The 27,100-nt window shown below is 32.0% G+C and overlaps 2 protein-coding genes across 2 annotated transcripts in view; one reads left to right on the top strand and one right to left on the bottom strand.

Annotated features, from left to right (window-relative positions):
- Positions 1-27,100, top strand: part of LOC108729956 (protein expanded) — a 36,483-nt gene that overhangs the window by 3,655 nt on the left and 5,728 nt on the right. Inside the window, 10 exon segments of the mRNA XM_018459364.1 lie at positions 7,915-7,964; positions 17,289-17,367; positions 17,370-17,444; positions 17,846-17,945; positions 22,273-22,352; positions 23,126-23,205; positions 24,268-24,508; positions 25,429-25,704; positions 25,907-26,072; positions 26,678-26,983. Coding sequence (XP_018314866.1) covers positions 17,317-17,367; positions 17,370-17,444; positions 17,846-17,945; positions 22,273-22,352; positions 23,126-23,205; positions 24,268-24,508; positions 25,429-25,704; positions 25,907-26,072; positions 26,678-26,983 — 1,375 coding nt within the window. The 5' untranslated portion in view covers positions 7,915-7,964; positions 17,289-17,316.
- Positions 10,917-16,236, bottom strand: LOC108729986 (putative sodium-dependent multivitamin transporter). The gene is made up of 8 exons (XM_018459420.1): positions 15,959-16,236; positions 15,542-15,763; positions 14,781-15,121; positions 14,158-14,277; positions 13,404-13,718; positions 12,974-13,091; positions 11,648-11,916; positions 10,917-11,159 (listed from the first exon to the last, which is right to left on the bottom strand). The coding sequence occupies exons 1-8, from the start codon at positions 16,064-16,066 to the stop codon at positions 10,919-10,921; spliced, it is 1,734 nt and encodes a 577-aa protein (XP_018314922.1). The 5' UTR covers positions 16,067-16,236; the 3' UTR covers positions 10,917-10,918.

Raw genomic sequence — 27,100 nt, 5'->3', positions numbered from 1 at the left:
TAATATTAACAGTTTGCTAACATCTGAAAATTTAAAAAAACTTTATTTAATTTCAAGAAGCGAATAATATCTAATATGCGCTTTTTTCGTCTGACATTAATATATGCGAGTCCGAAATATCATAACGATATCTCTATTACACCGATTTCTATTTTACACGATCCTTTTTTAAAATAAAATCACCATCTTGCATATTTAAATTAATATTAGTAATCAATGTATCGTTTACAGTTAAATATCCTAGAAGCTTTATTAACGAGAAACTGGTATTACGGAAATTATGTCGAAAAATTGAACCTTCTTCTTTACTGAATCACTGAGAAAAAACGAAATAGTTGTAGCAATTATAAATTTGGCAACTTTTGCAATTGAAGTACCTGTAACTAGTTTTACAAAGTAATAGAAACTAAAGTAGTGCTGAATATTATAAAAATATAGTCACGGTAACAAATTGTATGCACTATTAATTGGTAGTGAAATAGTGACTCAACTACATTGAGTAGTTACTTGGACTTCATGCAAATAGATATAACAATTACATTTTTCTTTTAGTTTAGACAAAAATTTTTAAAGTGTCGCTCACTACGAGTAGTACGCGGCTTTGTCACCAGAGGGACGTAGCGGAGTTCAGTTTCTCCTAAGAAGGAAACTACTCAGCTTACGATAAAAGGCGCAGTGTTGGTTTCAAACTTGGAAGACAAAAATAAATAAGAAATGCATACACAAATTTGTAACTATGTATTATAAAGCTTTATAACAACAATAACAACAATAAGTAAATTAAGTGAACTAAGAAAATATAATAATATTAACCATTTATAAATTGATTGTATGGTTAATGTACTATATTTTCTTAGTTCACTTAATCTAGTATTTTTATTAGAATTTAATAATATGTATATAATTGAGGCGCTATTTCACTACAAATTTATAGTTACTGATACGACTTTTTTCTCTGAGTGATAAATATCTTACCAATTCAGTTATTCAGATTCCAGTGATATTACTAATTACATAGTGATTCATCGACATATCCGGTATATTAAAATGAATGTTATTTTTAGTCGACTAAAAAATCTGTAAGAGCAAATGATAGATATGTTTACATTGTAAAATAATAAGATAAAATATCTTCGTTTAAAGGACAGATTCCTTTTACTTATATTTATATAATCAATGTAATTATACAATTATAATTATTTCTTTAATATTATTACAAAGAATTTTAATTGACGAATAAATTTATTCAATGCACAATAGTTAAATAGATGCTACTGACGTTAAAAATTTTATTAGAGGTTCTTGAAGATTTTATACGTTCATTCATCGTTTTCATCATTTACCAAAATATTAAATTAGGCACATACGATTGAAATTAACACTATTTGCACATATATTTTATAAATTAGTTATAATTCTATTTTATAAGAATATATAGTTTATATTTCTATAGAGGAGAATTCATATACTTCTTGATATGTACACGCGAATAAATTTCATTCACACATTTCTTACAGAAGTAAATAAATCGTACTCAGCAGTTGAAGGAAATATTTCTCCATCGTATCTTTATAAAAAGACAGATTTATTCCTTGTAATCGACATCAGGGGTCATATGACATGTAATATACCATGAAAGTGATGTATCAAAATAATTAAAAAAAAGAAAAGAAAAAAATTTGATTTAGGCCTGGCATCAAAACAATTAAACTCGAAGAAATAATGTGGGATATAGCATATCCGCGACTCGATTCGCGTTTCCGGTACGAGGTAAGGAAGAGAAAAGAACCCTCGATCTTGTATTGTAGTACGATGGAATGTTTTGGGCTACGTGATCTAACGTTCTACCGATATTATAAGTTATTAATCCCTATGTTATGTGTCTGTTCAAATCGCTATGTCTCACACACCTTAGATCCAACCTATGCAGTCATGTGTTTACTCTGTGTAAATAACCGGCGCAAAATATCTTTCGAGGTTGAGCTGGAGGCCGTTATGACCCGGCAAATAATACCCGAGATTTTTTCGCTTTATGAAATCGACGTGGCATGCCGACCAATGCTTATACCCTGTAGTGAAAATATTTGTCCCCGCGAAAGCACGGATGCATTAAATTTGTCTGCGATTTAATCGGTAAAATTGGATCGTGTAAAATTATAATAAATTAAAATAATGCCCTCAGTTCTGTCGATGTGAAAGATATGAAATATTATGTCAAGAGATGTTTAGCATTCCAGTACAGAAAAAATGCTATGATTGCCACAATCCTAGAAATAATGATAATTTTCGCCTATCAATACATTGTTATGATAACCGTAAGATAGACTATCTTAACACAGCCATAATCATTAAGCTATTCCAATTTTACGGTTATCATAATCATACTATAGTTCTTGTAATAAAAAAATGTATGGTCAACTTTTAGTTGTGGCAACCGTAGTCGTTTTTTTTCCGTGAAAATATTTTTATTCATATTAGTAATTTTTTCGATTTGTGAGCTAATTAATTAAATTATTTAATTAAATTATTACATGAATCTTGAATTCTTGTACATCTTCTTAGTAAAAACTTGTTCGGTTATTATCATTTTATAATATTTAATTAAATTAATTTGTCTTTTCATGTAGTTAGATTTCATACAAAAAATGATGAAATAAATTCGCGATATGCTTTCATGTACGCATAAGAAGATGAACAATGTACGAAAAGAATGGGTTTGTCGCAATATCTAAAAATTTAGCTAGATATAGGTCTGAAAATAATTTTATTAAACTATCAAAATTATTATGTAGGACACTCAACTTGATTATCAAAATATTAAAATTTTTTGCAACATTGGTCATTAATCTTATTTATATGCTTGAATTTTCTACAGAATTATTTTGATTCCAACAAAATAATTTTTAGATATTTCAGCAAAATTGTTCTTTCTGTGTAGCCAATGCTGATTTTTTAGGAAAAATATTGAAAATTAAGTGAAAAATAATTAAATCATCTTTTTTATTAAATATTTTTTATTTTTATTAAATTTATATTTTTATTAAATATTCAAAATGATATCCATTAATACATACAAACATTCGTTTAATAAAAGTATACGATGTCGTCATACAGTAAAAAATCCGCCGATTGTTTTTTTTATTACGTTAGTTAATAATTATTCATTATTGTTAAAAAATGACTCTCAAAGATTTCTTACGGAGTGCTGAGCTATGTATCTATTCACGAAGATTTTCGATATTATTCTTCATTAACATTTTTTAAAATTCTATTGATCAAAGGTTCTTTTGTATCAAGAGGCATACACGAAGAAAAAAAATTTGCCGGCATAGCACTTTGTGCATAGCATTTTGTGCTGTCATTGTGAATTTTGTCAGTTATTACATGGACAACAAAAAGCCCTGTTAAGAATGTTAATTTTATTTACTGAAAATGATTTTGCCGAATTTGCAAACTGTCTTACATAAAGACAAATTGATTCGTGTTTCGCGATTGTGAAGCAATAAAATTTCTTTAATTGCCAAATGTAGTATATTTTGCTATTGTTTTCTTGCAAATAATGAAACTAAATAAAACTTTCGTTGTAATATATAATTTTAAATAAGAATACATCGCCGCGTATGTGAAACATTTGTACATTCCATATAAATTGCATATTATTAGAATTAATATTTTAATTTTGACATGATCATGGCGTGCAGTATGTGCTCAAGTGGTATGCAGTCTCAAAAGTGGGCTGCTCTTGGCTATCCGCGTGCATCATGGAATCCGGCTACCTGGTGAAAGTACCACTACCTCCGTGGATTCTCTATGCGCATCCAAGCGAGCATGTGTATCTGTGCTAAGCATGAGGTGGGACGCTATCGGAATAATGCGAATGGAGTGTCAATGCACTCTATTGTGTCATCCGCCACTAACTGTGAGATAATGTATCGTATAGTTACCGGTCGTCTACCCGAAAATCAGCAGTACAGATTCGAACGATATAATCTGTTCTAATGTGACATTAAACGTCGTTAAATATCGTGATTGTGAAATATATTGGTATATTTTGATATATTAAAAGGAAATGACAAAATATATTAGTAAGCATTAATATCAAATATATTAAATAAAAGTAATAATAACTACTCTTAATATATAATTCTTTCTTATCACATTTTTATTAAAGATATAAAATTTGAGAATCATAAATTCGTATTATCTTCAAATTTTTAAACATTAAAGATATCTCGATGTTGAATTAGATCGAATAATGATATATAAACGATAATTCTTAATTGAATAATTTTGCCATATAAATTCTAAGTAAATGAATTCTAATAAATTTCTAAGCAAGATACAGCTGATAAGATTCGAACACATAAACATTGGTATATCATTAGTCGATCATGACAACGAAATAATAGAATAACATTTGGTCATGTATAATTTGTATTTATATGAATGAGATATTTATGAAAATCGTATTGCTATAATCATATCTTTTTTAATAAAAAAAGAATGCTCGTAATTTAACTTTTAATAAATTGGAAATGTTATATGTAACGTTAAACATTATATGTTCGTGGTTAATAAAAACAGTAAAATGTATCAATACTATCCACGTAATACGTAAACGCATTTGATGTAATTCATTGTGTAAACAAAAAAATCGTGATAAGAGAAATGAACATTACAACCCGCATAATTTTAAGTTACGCTCAAATTTACAAATGATGGGAATGTATAAAAGATGGCTGTTTACTAACAAATAAATTAAAATAAACGCATTACTCCAAAAACGAATTTCCCGCGTTTGTTAAAACTGAAGATTGATTTTACGGCAATTTCAATTTGAATCCTTTGATTGAAAACTATGTGAGGTTATACATTAGAAGAAAAGGCTAGTGAGACATGAAAAATTAGAGAATTTAAAACGAAATATGGAATCAAAACATCTGTATTTCAAATATTAAAAAATATTTTTAGACCTTGAATTTGACATCGATCTTATTGACCTTGACCGTCATAATCTTCACAATGAGCTTCACAAGGTCCTTGATTTTAAGTGAGACATTATGGGAGCTCTTATAAAAAACTATTACGCAGCAGTAATAAAAATCGATTAGCATTCAATCAATGTTTTTCTCGTTTTATCTTTAGAATTATTAAGAAAACATATTAACGATAGACAATTTATAAATTGTTTATTGTTTATTAATCGTAATGTGGATACAATTGATAAATGAGGAAAAACACTTTCAAATTCAAAAACTTTCAAAAATATAGTATAAAAGATAATTTTCTCTAACGTATGATTTTATTCAATCAATAACTGATAATTGAATACAATGATAATGCGTTTCTATTGAAATGAAAGCATTGAAACATTGACATTTACTTTCATTTTTATTCCTAATGTTATACTTGAATAACTCGCGATAATTTCATCAGCAGTGTATCCGAAAGAGCGCGTCAAGCGCAACGGCGAGATTTACTAAAGTAAGACGAAGAGAAGAGAGTGCGAGATATTTCTCTCAACGGGTATTTCTTTCAAGCGAGTATTCCCGGTTAATTTTACCGAGCCCTAAGGAGCGCGTGCGAAGGATCGACGAAGGATAATGCTAGCGGGGCTCATCGGTTGGACGTTGGCTTGAAGCGGACGAAGGACGCCCGCATTCCACGCCACAACCTGGTATAATGCGAAGAATTGGTCGTACAGAAGGAGGAAGCGAGAGATAAAATGAAACGTGAATAGCAGTGAAGGGAGAAGGATAAAAGAGAAAGATAAGAGAGAAAGAGGAGGCAGAAAGAAAAAGAGAGAGGGAAGAAGAGAGAAGAAGGAGAGAGAGAGAGAAAGAGAGAGAGGAAGTGAGATTAAAAAAAAAAGAGAAGAAAGATGGAAGTCAGAGTGGAAGAAAGAGGTCGCAAAAAAAAAAGAGAAATGGAGAAGTTTCGAGAGGAAGAAGGAGAAAGGTGAAACTGGAAACAGCTGTGCGAAGAATTATCTATATCTATCTTTTTCTTCTTCTTTAACTACTTTTCCTGCGCTCTATTCATTCTGTATATCTTCTTTTACATATCTCTCTTTCTCTTTTCTTCTCTCTCTCTTTCTCTCTCTCTCTCTTTTTTCTTTTTCCTCTCGCTCTTCCTTCTTTTCCTTGCTTCTTTTCGTTCATCCGATTTTTCTTTACAACCTCCATTCAATGATAAGAATTTGAATTTTTTTTTGAAATTTTTCAAATAATTTAATCGTACAAAAATTCAGATTTTTTAAAATATTACATCAAATTTAAAATTTTTTAAAATCTTAAGTGATTTAAAAGGTTTGAATATTTAAAACCTTTGAACACATCTAGGAAATATTTCCTAGAGAAGTGTTTGAAATATCTAAAATTTTTGTATTTCTTTAAAATTATTATTCATATCTATCTGTCTAAAATAAAAATTGAAATAATAATGTCAAGTATTATAAAAGAAATGAATATGTTTGTAAAATATTTGAAATACTTTCAAGATTATCAGAAATCTTTCGATTTCAGATATTTAAAATAATTGGAAATTTTGAAAATTCGTTACGTATATTCGAACGATTGTCATGTATTCGATGTATCTTGAGCCCATCACTATTTCCATCCCTTCCTTTTCTCATATTGCAGCCGCATGTTTCCGACAAAGTAAACCAGTATGCGCGTTATTTTGCAAGTATCTCGCAGTGTACTGTATACACAGAGTGCATGCTCGGGCGTAATTGGGATTCCTCCTTTCGCGAAGTTGGCTGCCGCTAGCTGCAACTGTTGCTGCCATCGTGCATCGGAGTAGGTTATCGTCGATGGCTTTCACCAGCGCGTAAGCAATGACAAGGAAAATGAATAAAATAGAAGACCGTTTTGATCGCGATTCTCTACGGCTCTGTATAATATAGGGTGATCCATTAATGATTATACAAATGTTACAAAAGAGCGGGAAAGTGAAATTACGTGAAAGGATAAGACGGAAATATAAAGTGTAATTTTGATAACCCGTGACTATTTTGTTGTCCAAACATTCATCCAATTCCATCAGCAAATACCAAAATGCAAATTAAAAAGTTCAGCATTCTATTGAAAAAAATTAATATCGTTGGAAAAATTCTTCGTGCAATATCCAGATTTTTTGTAACTTTAAATAATGATTATCAGTCTGTAAAAAAGGAGAATAAAGAGATAGGAGTAGATACTTTGCCACAAATTAAAAATTTTGATTAAGAGATAAATCTTTTTTTATTGAGAATTTATATTGTTTGTAATTATGATATTAATATAATTAAAATTGAATAAGAAAATACGGAAAATTTGAACATAAGATAAATAATACGATATTGATGATTTAAAAATATAATTCGATTATTAATCTAGAGAGATTCTTTGTAAGTAAAGCTATTGAATCTTTTAAGCAGCGAAGCATGCGGGACGAGACAAGCAAGGGTAGGGCAGAACAGGTAGGGCAGGGCACAGGTTTCGTATTTTCGTAGCTGTCCGACTAAGCAGAGGAATATCCTGATGAGATTATAATGTGAATATAATGACAAGCTCCTGAGCTCCCGAGCTACGCGTCCCATGCGGATCCACTCTTTCGATTTCGTCTCGACCGCGCGCGATGACTATGCGCTTAATCCATAACGTACAGTCTGCTCTTCTCAAGGCTTGAATCAATCCCTGCGAAGGGGCCAATATAAACGAAGGAATAAAACAACGACGAGTTCTCTAAGGCGATCATATTGTCTAAACCATCACGCGCGTTGTTCTCGAGAGCGCGGTTAGTGCTGCGATTACATTCCTTTTTCTTCCATCCCTTTCTCTTGGTGCCAATTAAGAAAATTACAACTATTTGCCACCAAAGCATTATTACAATCGAGATGATTTACAACTAATTTTCGCATGTATGTTACAGGTGGATTCGTGATATCGCAGGCGGAAGATTCAGAAGACGAAGGAATCTAGGTAAGTTCTTCTCTTTCTTTAAATTAATGTTTTTGTATGATAATAATTTTTCTTTCTGTTATATAATTTAATTATAAAAGTATTTCTTGAATTTATTCTATCAAAATATATCACTTCTGAATTTATCATTCACTTAACATAAATAAAATGGTTCGACAATGAATCACTCAATGAATCATACAAATACGATGGGATCCTGCCTTTGATAATGTTGTTAAGTTATTCCCTCTTTGATTTTCTTCTTAAATACATTTTATTCTATGTACATTTGAACAAAGAATATGCTAACAAAGAATATGAATTTTTACTTATGATTATTGCGATGAGAATGCTCGTGTTGCTACGAGAGAAAGAGAGAGTTCTGCGAAAACATAGATATATATATATATTCGTGGCACTTTGATGCAAAATTGTATCTACTATGTATTGAAACTTCGGTATTGATATGAACAATCAATGATTTTAAATGGCAAACATAGCTAGGATAAATACAATAGATTAGATAACCATCGAGTTATTTTCTCACGTTGTTATGTATCAATAACGAATTCCTCAACTTATTATCTACATTATTGCTTTTATTTGAGCAATTCTTATATGCGTCGAAAGAAAGATTTGTTTTATACGAAGAATGCACATTATAATGAGCAACTTGTGACTATGGTACCGCAACTCGGTAATTCTACTTAATTGCCGCGAACGTTAGAGGAGTCATATCCGCATATATTACAGTTATGTACAGTAATGTCATAAACTATGTATATACAGCCTTTTTCATATATATATATACATATATCTATATATTATATAGATAGAATATATTACCATATTCCTTGTCAAAGAGATGACCGTCGTTTCTTGGGGAAAAATTTTCACAAATGCATACGAATTTTTTATTTTTTAATATGCCATTACGGTAGATTTGTTATCTCTTTTTTAGATGAAAATGTTGACAATAATTTTTCATAAACTCCAAGACATCGATTTTAAATCATATCAGTTTACTAAGGATAAGCGCAACATGAAGACGGTTGGGATAAGTTCATCTTATGGCTGTTTATTTACTTTTTCTAATTAAATAAATAGTTTTGATTGATAAATAAATAGTTTTATGTAGAGACAGAGCTATGTCACAAGTATATCTAAATCAGATTTAGTCCAGATAAGATATAAAATCATAGCTTTATAATTAGCTTCAAATTTGATATCTTTAGCCGTAACTTTAGACGGTGACATTTTTTAATGCTGAATCTATTGTATATATTTATGTTTTTCTTGATAACTCTATTGTTTGGTTTATGTTTGATTTGTGGACATTCCTGACCTAAATCTTGGACGATCTGAGTGAGTGTCGTCTTATTCATCAAAATAAAGCACAAATTCACTAAATGTTATACTTGTTATACAATAAGATTTGATCCTGAAACAGTAATTCACATTTTAATATTAAAACATTTCAATATTAATATTAAGATACTTTGATATTAAGACTTATTACTGAGTTGCTTTCTCGGATAATTCAAGAGTTGCTTTTGTACTTGTAACTCATCTCAAGAATATATGCAACAAAACACTGATAATTGTTTTGAAATACTTGCGTAACGTTTATACTTTGACAAAACGTGATTACAACTTGACTACAACAGATCGATTTTAATTTAAATTGAGAAGTAAAAATAAGCAATGTATTCCTGCAAGAAATGCACAAAACCGGTAGCCATTTCGCGCCCGACAACTTGAACGACATCTTTATTTTCTCATTCCCGTTGTTCGTTCGATTGCACAGAGCTTTCTTTCTTTGATTATAAAGGAACGTGTTTTCACACTGCTACGATAAGCGCAGCTTATTGCAGCAACTTTACGAGTATCAATGAAAAAAAAAGGAAAATGTGGAAAGGAAGCTATAAAATCTTTTTCTCTGATCTTTAGAATTTTTCATAAGCGATAATCGAAAATTTCTTAATTTACTGCGCAAAGTGTCGTCTGCTGCGTCATCTATGTGGATGTACATTGTGCTATCATCGAATACCTGTGGCACGTTATCTGTAAAAAGAAATTTTTACAATTCCTTCTCTGCCTGAAATAGATTGTCGAAATTTGTTATTTCGGTGGGTACGTTATTTTGGTATTATTTCCTTACGTAAGAACTGCATGACGCAGGTCATTGCTTGCGTTTGCTCTGTGTGTCACCGTATGGCGCGCGCGCGCACACACCAGTCTGGCGGCATTCCATCGTGATTTGCGAACGTTTCGGTAAAGTGTACAGTGGTGTACAGTGCGCAGTTTGTAGTCCGTATAGTGTTTATGTCTGTACGTCGCGAGCGCGAGACTCCCAGCTGGCATTTTCACGCAGTGTGAAATGGCCCAATCTGATCATTCATTGAGAAAAATGTTTGATCTTGATTGTACTGGGAAATATTGGAATCGGTATAAATATATAATTGTCTAATTTATAATTATTATGCAGTTATTATCTACTTTCGAATTCCATGAAAAAGCACAAATACTTAAATAATGTGATATACACACAGAATATCCTAAAACTGTGGCCTCAAGAAAGAAATAATAGATAATTTTGCATAAAAGAGGAAATCGAAAATATAAAATAAAAAATTTTTTATTTTTCAATTTATTTATTAGACTAAAACTAAATAAAATATAAAAAAATTTACGTATTTAGTTATTTGGTTAGGAATTTTTATATTTCTGTAACGTTTTGATGTTACTGCAATTGGACCTTACGAAAAGAAAGTTATCATAAATATTTACTACGTAAATATATTTTTATAACACGTATTAATTACCTATTTATATGTTGTGAATATTGAATTTTTAATGAAAATTTTTATTGTATGCGAAATATAAATATTTAGATAATATATCTTTATAAATAGGAACGCAAATAGTTAAATTCTTTTTCTCTTAATTATTTTTAAGAACGAGGCTATAAGTTCTCAATATTCATTCAATTTTATTGTGTTTTGATATTTGTCTGCTTCTTTTCTTTTTTGTTTTCGACTTGCCACAATCGGACTTAGCAAATTCAAATCGATTTCAGTAGGGCTTTCCTTAAAAATCCACTTTGTGATCCAGCTGACGATCCATCCTGTGATCATAGTAACGAGAAATCCCAGTGGACAATACCACATATAGGATATGCGATAAAGATAGAAATAGGATTTATCTTTCTCCATTCTGTAAATAAGAAATAGTTAAAATTCATGTTTCGTCATTGCAAATGTATTAAGTTATATATTATATTATAACATCAAAAATTTGAAATTAAAAGGAATTTTTTTTTATATTGTGTACGTTTCGAAATAATTTTTTTTCATGTTAACTATGTTTCTAACTAAAGCTTCTAACAAATTTATAATTAGAATTAAAGTCTGAATTATATGTATGAAATTACATCTACACTGAAAAAATTCTAAATTTTAATATTTATTTTAAATATTATTTGTTTTGAATAGTTCTAAATAAATATTTACTAAATGTAAACGTATATTTATTTGATACAAAAACCGTTAATTTGACTTAACTATCATTTTTTATTAAATAAACATTTATTTACCGTAAGTAAATGTTTATTTATTGTTAGTACTATTCAAAGAAATATATACTAAGATTTAAAAAATCTTAAATAAATAATTTTTTTTCAGTATACTTAAATGTTTACTCACTGGAGTTCATATCGTGAATTTGTGTAAATCAACGATTTTCCATCGCTTCCGCGAAACATAATAGTGTTATTGAATCCACAATCGTCTGTTGAGACATCCAATCGCGAAATCGGCGGTTTTGGCTGTCCGAATCCTATCCACAAAGAAAACATGAGACTAAGAATGAAGCCCGCAATCGCGCCCTTTTGGTTGCACGATGGGAGAAACATGCCGAGCGTGTATAAACCTAACATAGGTCCACCTACGACACCAAAGATCGTCAGAGCTGCCTGTAGAAAAATAAATTTTGTTGAAAGAGAAATTCTACGATTAAGGTATCTAATTTCATAAAAGATTACTATCTGAAACCCGCAAAGAAGTCTAACAAGGGAAGTTACCCAGATGTTCAATTAGTTTTGAAAAAGTGTAACGGTTAGAAGTTAGAGTAGATATCCTACCTCCTATTAACTAAAATGAGTACCATTCGCTCGGAAAATTTGATATTCGTTAAAGGAATGGAATCAAAATCCGCTATAAGCGGCTCCGAAAATGAGTTTAAATGACATTTTTTCGTAAATTTTTTTTATTTTTTAAGTTTTTCTACGTACAAAATATACATAATATACGTGAGTAATATACGTAAGTGAAATAGAAAGGAAAACTTGGATCTCGATTCCAGTGGTGTTTGTTGAAAATGTTTTTATTTATCCCTATGAAAGTTCGAATTACGTTTGGGCATGAACATTTATAAAGTTGTACGAATGTATGTACGTACAAAAATACATATATATTTTCGTACTTATTATACATTTTCATTGGTGTATTATTACACGTTTTCAACAAATTGAAATTTGAAAAATTAAAAATATTTTATTGTAAATTTTGCTATTCTATAAGGTAGACAAATTAGAAATAAATTGGAACCCAGCAATGAAATCGAGACCCAAGTTTTCTTTTCTATTCCACTTACGTAGGTATATTACTCATACATACGTAGAATAATCTAAAAAGTAAAAAAGGTTTACGGAAAAATTCATTTAAATCCATTTTCGGAGCCGCTTACAGCGGACTTTAACTCCATTCTTTTAACGAATATCAAATTTTTGAATGGCAATTTTAGTTAATAGAAGATAAGATACTGCAACTTTCAATCGTTACTTTTTCAAAACTAATTAAACATCTGGATAACTTCTCTTGTAAGAGTAAATGACAAATTTATTAACAAATGTAAAATCGATTTTTTAATTAAATTAATATTTCTATGATTAATTATTATTTCTTGCTTAATATTGTATTTTTATTTCATTATGTGACTTATTGTTAGTACTAAAAGCAAAGTTTATATACCTGCAGCAATCCACCGAGATATTGCGCCAGAAAAGCCACTGCCACACACGATAGTCCAACTACAAGAGCTAAAATTTTGCTAATGATTATTGACGTCGTAGCAGATAGGTCCTTGTTTCTGTAATCAATATTATTCGCGCTTTGCTCTAGTCTTATAGAATATCAAAGATTTTATTATTTCTTGTGATTTATATATAATTCTTAAAAGAGGGAGGAAAGGACGAACGAAGAGGGAATGTATTATTCTGTACGATACTTTTTAATTTTCTACATTAAGTAAATGTCGTTCTTATAATGTTTTAATACGTTCCTTCATAACATAATATGAGTACTCTTCAAAGGATTCAGGTTACCTTGAAACTAGGTCGTTTTCCGGAATGACTCTGTTATACGATGTTATACAATTTTTTCACGCTATCATGATTCTTACCTTATACGCCAGAGAGGCTTGATATAATCTTCAAGAATAACAGCAGCAAGGGAATTAACCGTGGCCGAGATGGTACTGAGTCCGGCACTAAAAATCCCGGCTATGAAAAGCCCAGGCACACCAGGATAATCCGACAGCATGTCCATTACATACAACGGCATCAATTGATCATTTGAATTGATCCTGCCTTCTATGAGTGGATCACAGTTATGATATTTTGCATATATCGCTAGTCCAGAAAAGCATAGAGTAAGCGACATGATCGATGCCATCGGCCAGCTCCACCACAATGCGCGCTGAGCAGCTGCTAGATTGCTAATAAAATCAAAATAGCGTTAAATAGAGATGTTCTGATGATATTGAAAATTTGACGATAATTTGGAAATTTGATCTTTTCCACAACCGTCAAATGGAGTTCTATAAAATTTGTTATTACGGGATAATGAATCATAGACGCATCAGTAAGGAAAATAATATCAGAATAATAATTCTAGTAATATATACAAATAATAATAAAATTCTAGTAATAAATAATAACAAAATATATCATGTATTTTATGAATAATTTTTAAATAATACATTATACAAGATACAAGATATACTTTGCATATTTAAATATCAGATTTTAAGTGAGCTAATTTTCATGCTCTTAAATTTATAAAAATATGGAAAGAAGAATTCTATGCTTTACATGTAATATTTTTGGACTCGATTAATTCGCATTTGATTGGAAATTATGTCAATCTCGCTTTACCTGACAGTCAGCATTCTTTGAACCTGAACTTGATTAACGCTATACAAGGAAAGGTAAGTAAAGAAACCACCAAGTGTCAAACTCCACCAAGTATGTCGTACAGTTGGATCTGGAGAGATGCTGCGGCATACGTAAAAAGTTAAAATAAATAAATGCTTCCTGTGCTTGCGTTGGCAACTTCATTTTATTCATTTTACTCAATCAATGTGAATATGTTACTTTCAATTATTCAGCAAAAGTTTTTTCTATTTTTAGTTTAATTAGAAAATTACGAAATTACAAACACACTTTAGCCGAATTTTGTTTTTTCTTTGCATGCAGTTACTCTCTTACGATCATATTTTTTAATAGAATAAAAAATTAAATAAAGATTCAGTATAGTCGATGCGATAATTTTTAATTTCTTCTACATAAAAATATTAATCTCTTGTGATAAAAAAAACAAACAAAAATTGAGGAAATCATGATTTACTCACTGTGAGTGAAATTATGTAAAGTAGGATATATATTCCCATAAAGATATATATCCAATAATAAAAATTTGTATAGAAATACAATACGAACGGTTTAGAAGGAAATACAATGACATTTTTTGAGGGACTTTTATGTCATCAGATAAATACTTGTCGAATTCCAATCGGGATCCCTCTCCCGCAATCTGCCAAATTCGGTCTAGACCACCAGTAGCAACTGCTGCAGTAGCAATAACTGTGACAACGGCAGTCAGCATTAACACACCCTGAACAACGTCGGTGATAAGTACCGCCTTGATGCCTCCGATCGTCGAATAGAAAGTGCAGATGAGTCCTAAACCAATCACACTTGCGGTCGTTGAAAGACCGGTGGTAGCTTCTAAGGCCAACGCAGGTGCATATAACACCACACCGCTGTACAGAAGCAATTGGAGCAAAAAGGCAAAACTGGCTATTAATCGGGTAGTCGTACCGAAACGCTTCTGTAGATACTGCAACAGATATTTATATAGTTGCATAAGATCAATTTTGATCAACTAAATTTTAAAGCAATACTAATACTAATGCTATCTTCAAAATTATCGATTATAGTTTTGTTAATATAAAAAATAATATAAAATAAAAAATATAAAACATGTTTTTATTTTTTTAGTTCAACAAATAATTTTCTTGCTAACACACACACACACACACACACACTTGTGTGTGTTTAAATTTTATTTTCGCTACATAAACATACTTTTTTATATAATTTAAGCTAATAATAATTAAGAACATCAAGCATTTTATTGGACCATACAACTGATATAAAACAAAAATACTTTAAACATAATTAGATATTTGTAATTACTAAAGATTATCTTTAGCAGAATTATTCTTGAATTTTGCATAATGGTATTAATGCTTTTTACCTCGAAAGTGCTCGCAGTGCCTAGTTTAAAAAATACCGGTAAATAAAAGTAAGCTGCGAACGGTGTGGCAAGGCCATAAGAGATGTTGATCACAGCGTACTGTGTACCGTACACGTAATTTTCAGAGCTCACTCCAAGTAGACTGACTGCTGATAAATATGAAACCATCAAACCTATCGCTACCGGGATCATTCGCATTGACTTGTTGGCCATGAAATATTCCTACAGAAGCACATTCAAGAAGAGCTATTTTATTTCATCTATTTTATTTTAATGTCTAGGTATTTTTACTGAAAAAATATTAATATTATAAATCAGACGAACAATCAAAGTTAAAGGTTATTAAAGCATAGTGCAATATCGTGTAATATAAAATATGAAAATGCAATGTGTAACATAAAAAAATGATTTAATTACCTCAGTCGACTTCTGTCGGCCAATGAGCCAATAATATACACCGATGCCGGAACTGATTAGAATTAATGCACCGATCACTGCATAATCCGCTACAGTTAATATAGCCATGATGTTTGTCACAATTCTATCCACTATATTATCGATTAGAAACGAATCATAGCGCGTACGACATGATTTTGCTCTTGAATAACTTATTTTATTCTGTAAATAATTATGCACTTTACTCCATTTTTAAGAGAACCCAACAAATGTCGTCTGGGATATGTGTTGCTTATCAGTGTATAATACTTGTCGTTACGTGTAATTTGTACGTATCTTATACACGTACAGCACGTTTATAATCTCTGATGTGATCTAATCTATGTGTCTCATTATCAAAGAATACACAAATCAAAATAATGTAAGCCAATGTAAGCCGACACTGGTTGGTAATGTGTAAAATTTGTGTGTATTATTAATAATAATTAACAATTACAGACATTTCCAGTGTAACAAACAAGTAATAACAATCTTAAGTACTGAGCACTACATTAAATTTCGATATTATATAAATAAAACACTTTTTTCATAAAATCGAAGATATGTCGCGAGTATAAAGTCAGAACCTCGATCAAAAGTAATCGACCATGGATGAAAACTTCAACCGTCTATTGTATTTGACACAATACGTATTTCGATAATTCGATATCAAAACTAAAATTTATTAAACGCATGGTAGAATATTTCAGTTTAATTTACAAACTATACCCAAAAACTTACATTATAATCTGAGATCCTATGAGTTGTCTAAATATAGAGCGTACGCAAATCTGGTAAAACGCTTATTTCGAAGAGTTTTTAACTAATAAAGCGCGCCAGGACAAGTGAGTGTTTATAACTGTTAGAATCATAAATAAATACAGGACAAAGAGAAGTCATAATTTAGTAAGAAGAGAGAGTTCGAGATATAGTAACGGATCTAGTAATTCCGTCTAGAAACGTAATTATTAATTATTATAATTAATAATATACATAAGATTTACACATTACCATCCGCAGTGTCGACTTACATTGGCTTATTTATTTCTTTAAAGCCTTATTATTCGATATAGAGATTGGAAAATACACAGTTATTTTATGATTATTTCTTATTTTTTTGTACAATAATACACACTTAAATTTTTCTTTCTACTTTTGAAAACAAGTTTCGTACAAAAATTGTGAGATGGCCGAAAGAGACATAAAATAACGATTATATTTTGATTTTGAACTGTCCGTTAAAGATAGATTAATGCGAATTTTTCAAATGGCACTAATGATTGTTCACTGACAGTTTACTGATTGTTGTCAGTGAGGACGCTGGGCGTAGCGGCGACGACATGAAGCATGCAGCATGCGTGGTAGCGGTGTCACGGCTGCGCGGTCTTGCCTTCAACCCCTGGTGTCCGCCAGCCGCTATCTCGCCATTCATGCCCTTCCCGGTGATCCTCTCTACTTCATCGTTGAGGTGAGGCAAATATCAATTGCGAACAAGTGTCAAAAGATGTAATATTACTAGTACACCTATATACAATATTATGGAAATATATAAAATAATTTCGTTACAACCGTGTACGAATAAAAAAGTAACATTCTTTTGTTATGGAAAGTAATTGTATTGAATTTGAAAATTTCAAATGTAAAGAATTTGGAAATAATACGCAACATTGCATGTACATATTTTTTAATAAAATGTAAAATTTATTTATTACCTCTTTTCTCATTTTTATAAATACATAGGATAATATAAAATATCTAATGATGTCCTCGAGAACGAGTGTTACTTAACGAAAAAGCGACTAATTGATAAATATTTAAAAATTATTTCCGGAAATTTTTAATGGTAATTAGTCCGTTTTATTATTTCAGGCTAAGTCGAGAGTGAAGGAGGTTTATACGCAGACATGCACACTTCTCAGCCAACAAGGCATGCGAGATTGCGAACTTTTCGGTTTGGCAATATTGTCCGGTAAGTCGTACTTGTGTGTTTTCATTTTCATTATAGAAGTAGTGATGAGAAGAATTTCAAACCGATAAAATTCATATTTTTGCAAATAAATACTGTTAGTTACATTAATATTTAATATTTTAATATACAGAATTACTAAGGGAATTTATTCATGTAAGAATAAATAAATTAAGTATAAATAAATTAATTGTACAATTTTATTTAAAGAAAAATTGATCTTTATTTTTTTTCATAAATAACTTCATAATATATGAATGATATCTTTGAAACTCTTGAGATGATCTTAACAATATGTTAAAATTAAGTTTATCAGGTTATCATGAATTGCTTCCTCGAGAATAAAAATATAACTTTAATAAATTAATCTTCTTTCTTGATTATAATACTTTATAATTTAAAGTACAAAATATAAAAATATAGAAACAATAATTTAATGCGTACATCGAAATGGCTGTTCGAAAAAATAGACAGTTTCATGTTACGTTATGGATCTATTTTCTATGACGAAGAAAGTGACATAAACAGAGGAATCGTGAAAACATTAAACTAGCGAAATGTCCAAGTCTCTTGACTAATCGTCAGGTTTTTCTGCATACCATACGGCTCACGTTCATCGCTACCCTCACCAATCGTGACAAGCCGGTCCGACTGGTGGCCCCCACCACTGAATAAAGCCTCCCCGGGTCCTCAAAGAGCCCTACGAGATCCCACCTCACCCATCCCTTCTACATTCCAGCAGAGCACCATCATCGGACTCGGTTGAGTTGGCAGGTCTTGAGACGCGCGAGCCATAGCATGACAAGAAAAAATGCACCTGAAAAACAAGTATAAGAAGAAAGGCAGCTCACACTCCCTGTATGCGCGTTATGGCTTATGCGATTCGCGGTGGGTCTTGCTAAAAGCGATCTAGACCAACTTTTGCTTCCCATTTCTTCAAATGCGCTTTAGCCTTAGAAGGAAATTCTTTCTACAGTTCGTCTTTTCCTGTTTCTTCTTTCTTTCATTTTGCGATTTCTATTTTTTTTCTCTATTTTCTTCTTATCACTTTCCATGATTTTTCTCCATTGATGAAACTGCAATGTATAGCTCATAAATTTATTTGTATCCTTTGAAATATTGTACAATGAGTTTATTTCGCTGAAAAATTTCTGTTAAAGAAATATATTCCAATTATTTATTCAATAAGTTGAGAAACTGCTTAGTCGAACATTCATGCTCTAAGAATGTTCACCTTTATCGCAAATTCATATTTTCTGTGATTTAATCAACTTACAGCGAGTATTTAATAACAATAAGAGAAACAAAATAGAAAAAGTTAGGAGCCGTTAGATATTTTCTGTTTGGATATCAATTTACGATAAATTTTAGTTATGAAAGATTTGAGGGTACAGATATAAATAATTGAGTAAAAGAACGTAATGTACAATGTGTTATGTACATACAAAAGAAATAGAGATAGATAAATGCATAGATAGAGAGGTATGCGATAAATGAGAGAGATAATAGGTTGTCGGAGCATAAAGATGGAGTAAGACGGAGGGAATGACGAGCGTTAAAGAAAGGAAGCGGCCAGATAGAGTAGAAAGAGAAAAACGGGCGGAAAGGGGAAGCAGGAAAAAAAAAGAGAGAACGGGGCCCCGGGTAAGACGGTAGCCCGATGATTTGTATAAGGCCTCTCGTATTCCATCTCCCAGTCGAGAATCTCCGGCGCAACGTACGGCTCTGCGTACAGGAATGTGGAAGGAGGACGCCGAGGACAGGGATCGTTGGCACACGACGTGGTGGAAGAGGGGCGAAAAGGTCCGTTCTAGCTAGCGGAGGGGAGACGGAGCAGAAAATACGCTCCAGCGCAGGTTCAAGGGATATATATCGCGGCGAGGTTAAAGCTGCGCGTCACAACAGGGCCTCAACGTCTTCTCCCTCCCGTATCTCTTTCTCGTATCCTTCGCGTCCCACACCGTATGTCACATCCTGCTCCAACGAACCTCACGAGCAACACCTCCGCCGAACCCATCAGCGAACCCTTTGATTTTGTTAGAGAAGAAATATGCTTTCCGATATTTTTTTTTTCATTCTTTCCGCAACACTTTTTCTCCTGTTCTATCAGACTATCTCTTAAACTTTAAGAAAAATTTTTTGAAAAATTTTTTTTATTCAAGAAATTTTATAACAGTATCTAGTATCTTTCTTTTCCTATTTATTATTCATTTTTTGTTTTTTCCTGCTTCTTCCTTTTTCTTTCCTTCCTATTCAATTCTCGTAATATTTACGATTTGTTCTTTATAAAGAAGGAGAAGGTAAAATCTAAGTGTAAAATCGAGGCCAGGACTAAATACGTTTGCGAGATTCCTCGCAAGAAAGCTCTAATTTTTGGTAGATTCAGTAAGTTCAGAGGTATGCGATTGAACGGAGACCTGTAGAAGATAGCTAACGAGAGTAGAAAAGAGCAGCTCAGATCTCCCCTTCTTCCTCCGGGGTGATCAAGGCAATCAGGGATGATTACGAGTGTAATTATGGGCATTGCTGCGCCATACTGAACGAGAAAAAAAAAGGAGTATTGTTTCTTTCTGGGAAATAGATGGGCTCATGAGAGAAGGTTTGTTTGTTGAACTTTTCTTGTTGCGTCACATGACGCTCTTTTCCGACTTTTCCGATCCTTTATGAAGTGCGACATGCATTTATTAAGAAGCATAGATTCTAGCGTCAAGAATTAGTGAACAGCAAGGCAGATCTTGAAAGCTTTATATCAAACGGAATCGAATAACGATTTATATTCTCTAGACTAAATCGTTTTTCAGTATATCAAATGCATTACAAGAACATTAAACAGAAAATTAATCGTAAAATATTGTATAATATACATATCAATATATATTTCTTTAATATTGATAATGTATTAAAATTTAATTGAAATATATATATGTATAATATATATCAAGATAGATATTTAAATGATACTTTAATATATGGACCAATAAAAAATATTAAAAAAAATCGAGTTGACTTGAAATTTTCGAAACACTTCTATCTTTCAAGCAAACGTGAATCCGTACTAGGGCAGACGAAAACAAAAGGGAATAAAACTTAAATCCAGGATGCGGACTCGATCGGATCCAAGCGAGATGAAGAAAAAGGGAGATTTTGCTCCCTCCGTGACTGCGAAGTATATCTCCAGAGGAATACGATGGGCCCTATAGTCCCGATGGATTATTACGCGAGGGCCAGGGTTAGCCTTCGGGCAACATTCCCCAGTAATAGCCGGGTTATACCTCGGGTAACTAGAGTGAGCGTATCGAAAGAGGAATACCGGAGCGGCTTAAGTCCATTTTAGACGACCTATAATTTGCAACAGAATACAGGATAAAATTCTACGGGTAATTTGATATATTATAAAGAGAGAGAGAAAGAGAGAGAGAGAAGGAAGAGAAGGAAGAAATTATATATAAAATTAGAATAAAAATTATTTTTATAACAAAAAGTGAACATTAAATATGCATATCATTTAAATTTAAATTAACCGTAATCTCTCCACGGGATTCAAAACTTTAATTACAGAGTTTGTAATAATTTTTATTCTTAGATAGATAGAGGAGATAATATACAGAAAGTTTACCGTCAGATAAATTAAATCTAAGAAAAAACAATTGGTTGGGATTTTAATGCCGATAGTTTTGTATATACATTGCCGAAGATAAATTTATGCCATATCATGGGCAACTGTTCCATCGTGAGAGTTTTACATTTGCATGTAACAACAGCTTCAACTAGTTTGCCAGTACGACGGTTGTATTGGGAATTGTAGATTGCATGGATTGCATTCGGAAGCCTTGAGGGTCCAAACTCCGGTTACGGTCCCCGATCAGCATTCGCGGTTTCAAATCGAGTTCCAGTGTGAAAAACATGTCACGTTATCGTGCCATAAGAGCTCGAGCGTCTGGTCCCATGTAGACTGGACAGGTTTAAGGCTCCCTCATTCACTAACATCTTCTTGTCGAGCCTCTTTCATTGTTTCACTCATTTATGGAGTATCGGCATCTCGCGTTGTCAATCGTACAAAAGAACGTGCGAAGGAATTGAATCTCTGAGAGAGTTCTCAACTCCTATACCAGAAACCGCGCGCGCGCGCGTGGAGTACATATATCTTGTATAAGTGTCCAATTATGCTGTAAAATTCAATACGCGATATATCAGTACATAAATTCATAATTATTATTTAAATTCAATGCCAGTTTTGAAAAGATTGTGTAGAGTATTTTTAAATGGTATTCGATGTTCATGCAGTAATAAACTTTTTACTGAAACAAACGAATCATTTTTATTGTTTCAGACGGCGAGTACCTATTTGTGGATCCTGAAAATAAGCTGAGCAAATACGCCCCAAAGAATTGGCGAAACTCTCATACATATGTAAGTAGCTGCTTATTTACTGCTTATTGTTTTATTATAATTAAAAGGAGAGAAAGAAGGAGTACGAGGATAGAATAAAACAAGATAAACAAAAAAGAGAGAGAGAAAGACAGAAAAATATAACTTATTAAAAATTCTGATAGAAAACTAATTCAAACAATAAATACATACTTGTACCTACAAAGAATGTGATCATTCGTCGTTAATTTGTCATTAATTGACATAAAAAAGACGATAATTAATAAATTTATATCATTTTCTATTATTTATAGCAAATGATAGAAAACAAGCTTTTATATATACAGATATTTGCACGAAACAAACATTATATTTCTTATTTATTTCTAATTGAACCGCATGGAAACTAGTTTCGACTCAAGTTCTCCTTAACCAATGATCGAACTGAACGCGAAACTGCGGATTCATTCTTTTATAGTGTTCGTTAAGAACTTCCTTTTTGAGATTATCTTAGATTAGCGCTGAAACACACTATATCTCCTGAAGATGTAAATGATACAATATTTGCGTCCTTATCAAATTGTGAGTTGTTTTAGACAGTTCACAAATTTCTTCAAAAAAAAACCAGATTCTACCAGATTTCTATCAAATTTTTCTATGATGAAAGAATATGTGTGATTGAACAATATTCCAAGCAATCGTGATACAATACATCTATAATCTGTGATGGTCATTATTATAATAATATGCAATTTTATACGTTACTGTAGTATTTAGTAACAGTAGTTTATATATATGTATATTATTTCCTGCAGGGTTTGGATAGCAGTGGAAGACCAGCCTTTGTTCTGTACTTTCGAGTTCGTTTCTACATCGATACACCATTACTTTTAAGGTAACATACAAATATTTTATCCCAAATGAACTATTTATTTTTTTATAAATCTTTAAAATATAAAAAAATCATGTTTGCTTTTCGATTAATTGATTGGCCATATATTCGAAAAAAGAACACAGATGTTTCGAGTCTCAATTCGATTGCGAAATTAATCATGGTAATGAATATGTCATACGTCTGAATTGTCAGCATAGCGAAATGTGAAATGTGTTTAGCTACTTATTCCCTTTTGGACGATGTCTAAAAGACGCCGCCGGTGTCGTGCCGATTAAAAGGCACTGCCATTGAAAAGAAAGAAACGCAAAAAGAAGACACGTGCATATGGAAAAAGTGAGATGCAAAATTGCGGGGATATCAAGACGAAAATTTTATTCGTGGAACGAAATCCGGATTCTCGTCCGGTAGCTGAGTACTGCTACCTATTCTTATAATTATAAAGTAATTATGCGGAGCATGATAGATAGACCGTACGCCTAAAACGAAGGCATTCTCAGAGCACCTCGGTAATTATACCAATTCGCAGTAGTTTCTTTTTTATTTCGACACACGAAACCCTGTGATTTACATTGAATTTGACGATTCACTGCACGTTTGCCCTTAAGGTTTAATTTTTGTGCTACGAGTCTCACCCAGCGCGCGAGTCTCTTGCCAATGCTTCCAATTTCAGTAAAAAAGTATACCCATTTGTTTGGACCCACTTTTTACGTACTGAAGGAGCATTTATATAATGTCGATTATAAGTTATCGATAATACTTACTTATAATTAATATTTTTTTGTAGCAATAATTTCCTATCTCTCTTTATTTTTGAACTATTAGTATTTTAAAAGCGATTTCTAAAAGATAAAATTTTTATTTTTTTAAATCTTTTTACATGAAATAAACTTGTTATCGAGTTTGAACATTTTTTTACATATTTATAATAATTTAATAACATATCTTTTGTTTTATTTTTTAGAAAGATTTTTTAGAAAAGTCTTTTTAGTATATTTTACATATTGATTAAAATTATAAAACACACATTCATTAAATATTTTAATGCTCGCGTTATTGTTTTAGCGATGAGACGACACGGCATCACTATTACCTGCAACTGCGCGACAATGTCGTCAGGCACGGCGGCGGGGTGGAGAGCCTCCATCCTCACCATCCCCTTCATGAACCATCTATCGTCACGTCGCTGTTGGTGCTCGCTGGGCTTGCCCTTCAAGCCGACCTTGGCGATTATTCCGAAGAACGTCACAGACCGCATGCAGGATCTGTCGGCTATTGCAAATCCACGGATTACCTTCCTTCCCATGTAAGCCGGATTTCACGAATTTTTCTAATTTTTCTGATTTAAAAAAAAATGAATTATTATATGAATATATAAAATATGAGATATCTTTAGTGTTTGTAGATATTTAGATGAAGTTATCTAGATAATCTAGATAAAATAGCTTTATCTTATCTTTATTAGAATATACAGGGTGTTTTAGACTCGACGCACTAATGGCAGATTCCTGAAGCCATTTTAAGACGAAAATTCTAATACCAAAATATCGAGGTTATAAAAGTTTTTGAATTATAAGCAATTAAAGTTAGCGAATCATATTGCCTAAAGTTCTTGCGTTTTGGTATTTTATTCTATAGTACAACGCAAAATGCCAACCACACTTATATGCACAATACACACACTTAGGTGATATGATTCGCTAACTTTAAATGTTTATAATTCAAAAAATATTATAGCCTCGACATTTTAGTATTAGAATTTTCGCCTTAAAATGACTTTAAGAATCTGTCATTAGCAGGTATGGTGCGTCGAATTTGAATAAAAAATTTGAAAAAATACCCTGTATATCTTCATCTGTATCTTAGACAAAATAGTATTATCTTTTTTTAAATTATTTACGTAATTATCTTTATATAGTGAAGTCATTAAATTTAGATTATTTCGATAATTTACTCGTAGATTATCTAGATTATTTATCTAAATAATTAAAATTATCTAGATATCAGCAAACACTGAAGCTTGTATTTATTTTTCAATAACATTAATACTTTTATGAGAAATGAGAAAAGTGAAAACATTCTCCATATATAAACACCAACACATTTATAATACGTGCAATACATTTCTTTTTAAAACGGCTATGTATTAAATGTGTTTTTCGCACATTTACTTTAGATTACGATTATAACCTTTTAATCGATTAAATCTGTCTCGAATGCTCTCAGATGTGCCTTGAGTCGAACGTGCTCACCGTGCTTGCAGCCCAGCACAGAGAGTACAGTGGGCTCTCCAGAGAGGAGGCAGAGTTGCAATATATCCGGGAGGCAGTGCTGTTGGAGGCGCCGCTCAACGCTCACCTGTATCGGTTGCGCCGAAGTAAGAACGAGGCGGGACCGGGACGCATACTCCTGGCAATTTGCGCTCGTGGAGTGCGAATCTATGCCGAGGAGGAGACACCGCGCGTTTTCGCTTGGAACAATATCGGCAAACTCTCTTTTGATGTAAGCGTTGAAAAAAATGTCTTCTTCCAAGTTCCTGCTTGTTTGCCGCAACAATATTAAATTATTTCTTATACTGCACACGTTAAGATAAATTAGTTTCTCGCATCGTTACTTGCATTTGATAATATAAATCAACTTTATTGAAAACTTTTTTACAATCTAAGCGTAAAAATTAAAAACTTCTTTGTATTTTTTTACGCAGCGCAAAAAGTTCGAAATCCGTGCGGTTGATCAGCCGGAAAAACTCACTCTCTATAGCGGATGCGATGACAAGAGTAAACTCCTCTTGGGACTTTGCCGTGACACCCATCAGTTCTCTATGGCTATAGCGCCTAGAGTAAATGAAGCTATGAAACGGGAGGAAGAAGGTGAACTTACTTTGTATTTTGTCGCTATTGATGACTATCCATATTGATCAATTAATTAATTAATTATCGTGCAATATCATTAATTTTCTTCGTTTATTTAAATTATTTAAAATATTATGAGATAATTTTCTTTTTTTTCTGTATATCTTTCAACTTTATCTCTTTCTTTTCTTCAACCACGTGTACACTGAAAAAAGAAGTGTTTAATTTTAAGATATTAAAATGTTTTGTTCTTGTTTCCATTTTTTAAACACTTAAAGATGTTTTAGTTTTAAACTTTTTTAATAAAACGCTACGTATTCGGATTGAAAACACTAAGTATTTTAAATCCATATACACAATATTTTGTTTATGGGAAAAGTTTAAAACTAAAACATCTTTAAGTATTTAAAAAATGGAGACAAATAATATCTTAAAATTAAACACTTCTTTTTTCGGTGTATATATATGTCATAACATACACACATCTTTTCCATTTTCTCTCTTAATCTTAATTCTTCTTCTTTTTCCTGAGTTCTTCCTTAAAGCTTAAATTATAAGGAAATTAAATAAATATTCGAAAATGATGAATTATGATAATACAATAAATTAAATATAATTTCTAGAACGGAAAGTCTTGAGGGATTGTTACATGTACCCTACCCGATGTAAGTTGAGTTTAGCGGCGCGCGGTGCGCGTGGTGACCAACGAATTTCTGTCATCTCGAGTACATCCTCGAACACAACGTCCGGTATCGTCAGCGATCGGGTGCATAGCGAAGATGAACCTGATACTGCACCAGCTTCGACCGAGTGTTTGCCACGTCTTACCTTAGAGACTTATTCGGATAGCCAGAGTAGAGTTTTAAATGGCACGAATGGGGATACAGACAATCACTCTATGCCACCTTCTTCCGTTTCTGTTATTGACGGTAAGCTTAGTCAATAATAAAAATTTTGTTTTTATCAATGTTGAATCGAGTAAAAAATTTTACCACAAGGGAGGGGTAGTTATACTTCGTTATTGACAAAAGTATTGCTTCCCCATA

The sequence above is a fragment of the Mycetomoellerius zeteki genome, unplaced genomic scaffold (genome assembly GCF_001594055.1).
Source record: "Mycetomoellerius zeteki isolate Tzet28-1 unplaced genomic scaffold, Tzet1.0 scaffold119, whole genome shotgun sequence".
In the NCBI taxonomy this organism is placed as follows: Eukaryota; Metazoa; Arthropoda; class Insecta; order Hymenoptera; family Formicidae; genus Mycetomoellerius; species Mycetomoellerius zeteki.
Note: the sequence above shows the minus strand (reverse complement) of the source record. Positions and strands in the feature narration are given on the sequence as shown.

What these genes read in the sequence shown, in the direction of transcription:
- LOC108729986 (XM_018459420.1), bottom strand. Translation starts at nt 16,066, where the DNA reads ATGGCTATATTAACTGTAGCGGATTATGCAGTGATCGGTGCATTAATT. An exon ending in GCCGACAGAAGTCGACTGAG is followed by an intron (nt 15,764 to 15,958) that starts GTAATTAAATCA and finishes GTGCTTCTGTAG; the next exon opens with GAATATTTCATGGCCAACAA. An exon ending in AAGCCTCTCTGGCGTATAAG is followed by an intron (nt 13,092 to 13,403) that starts GTAAGAATCATG and finishes TATTGATTACAG; the next exon opens with AAACAAGGACCTATCTGCTA.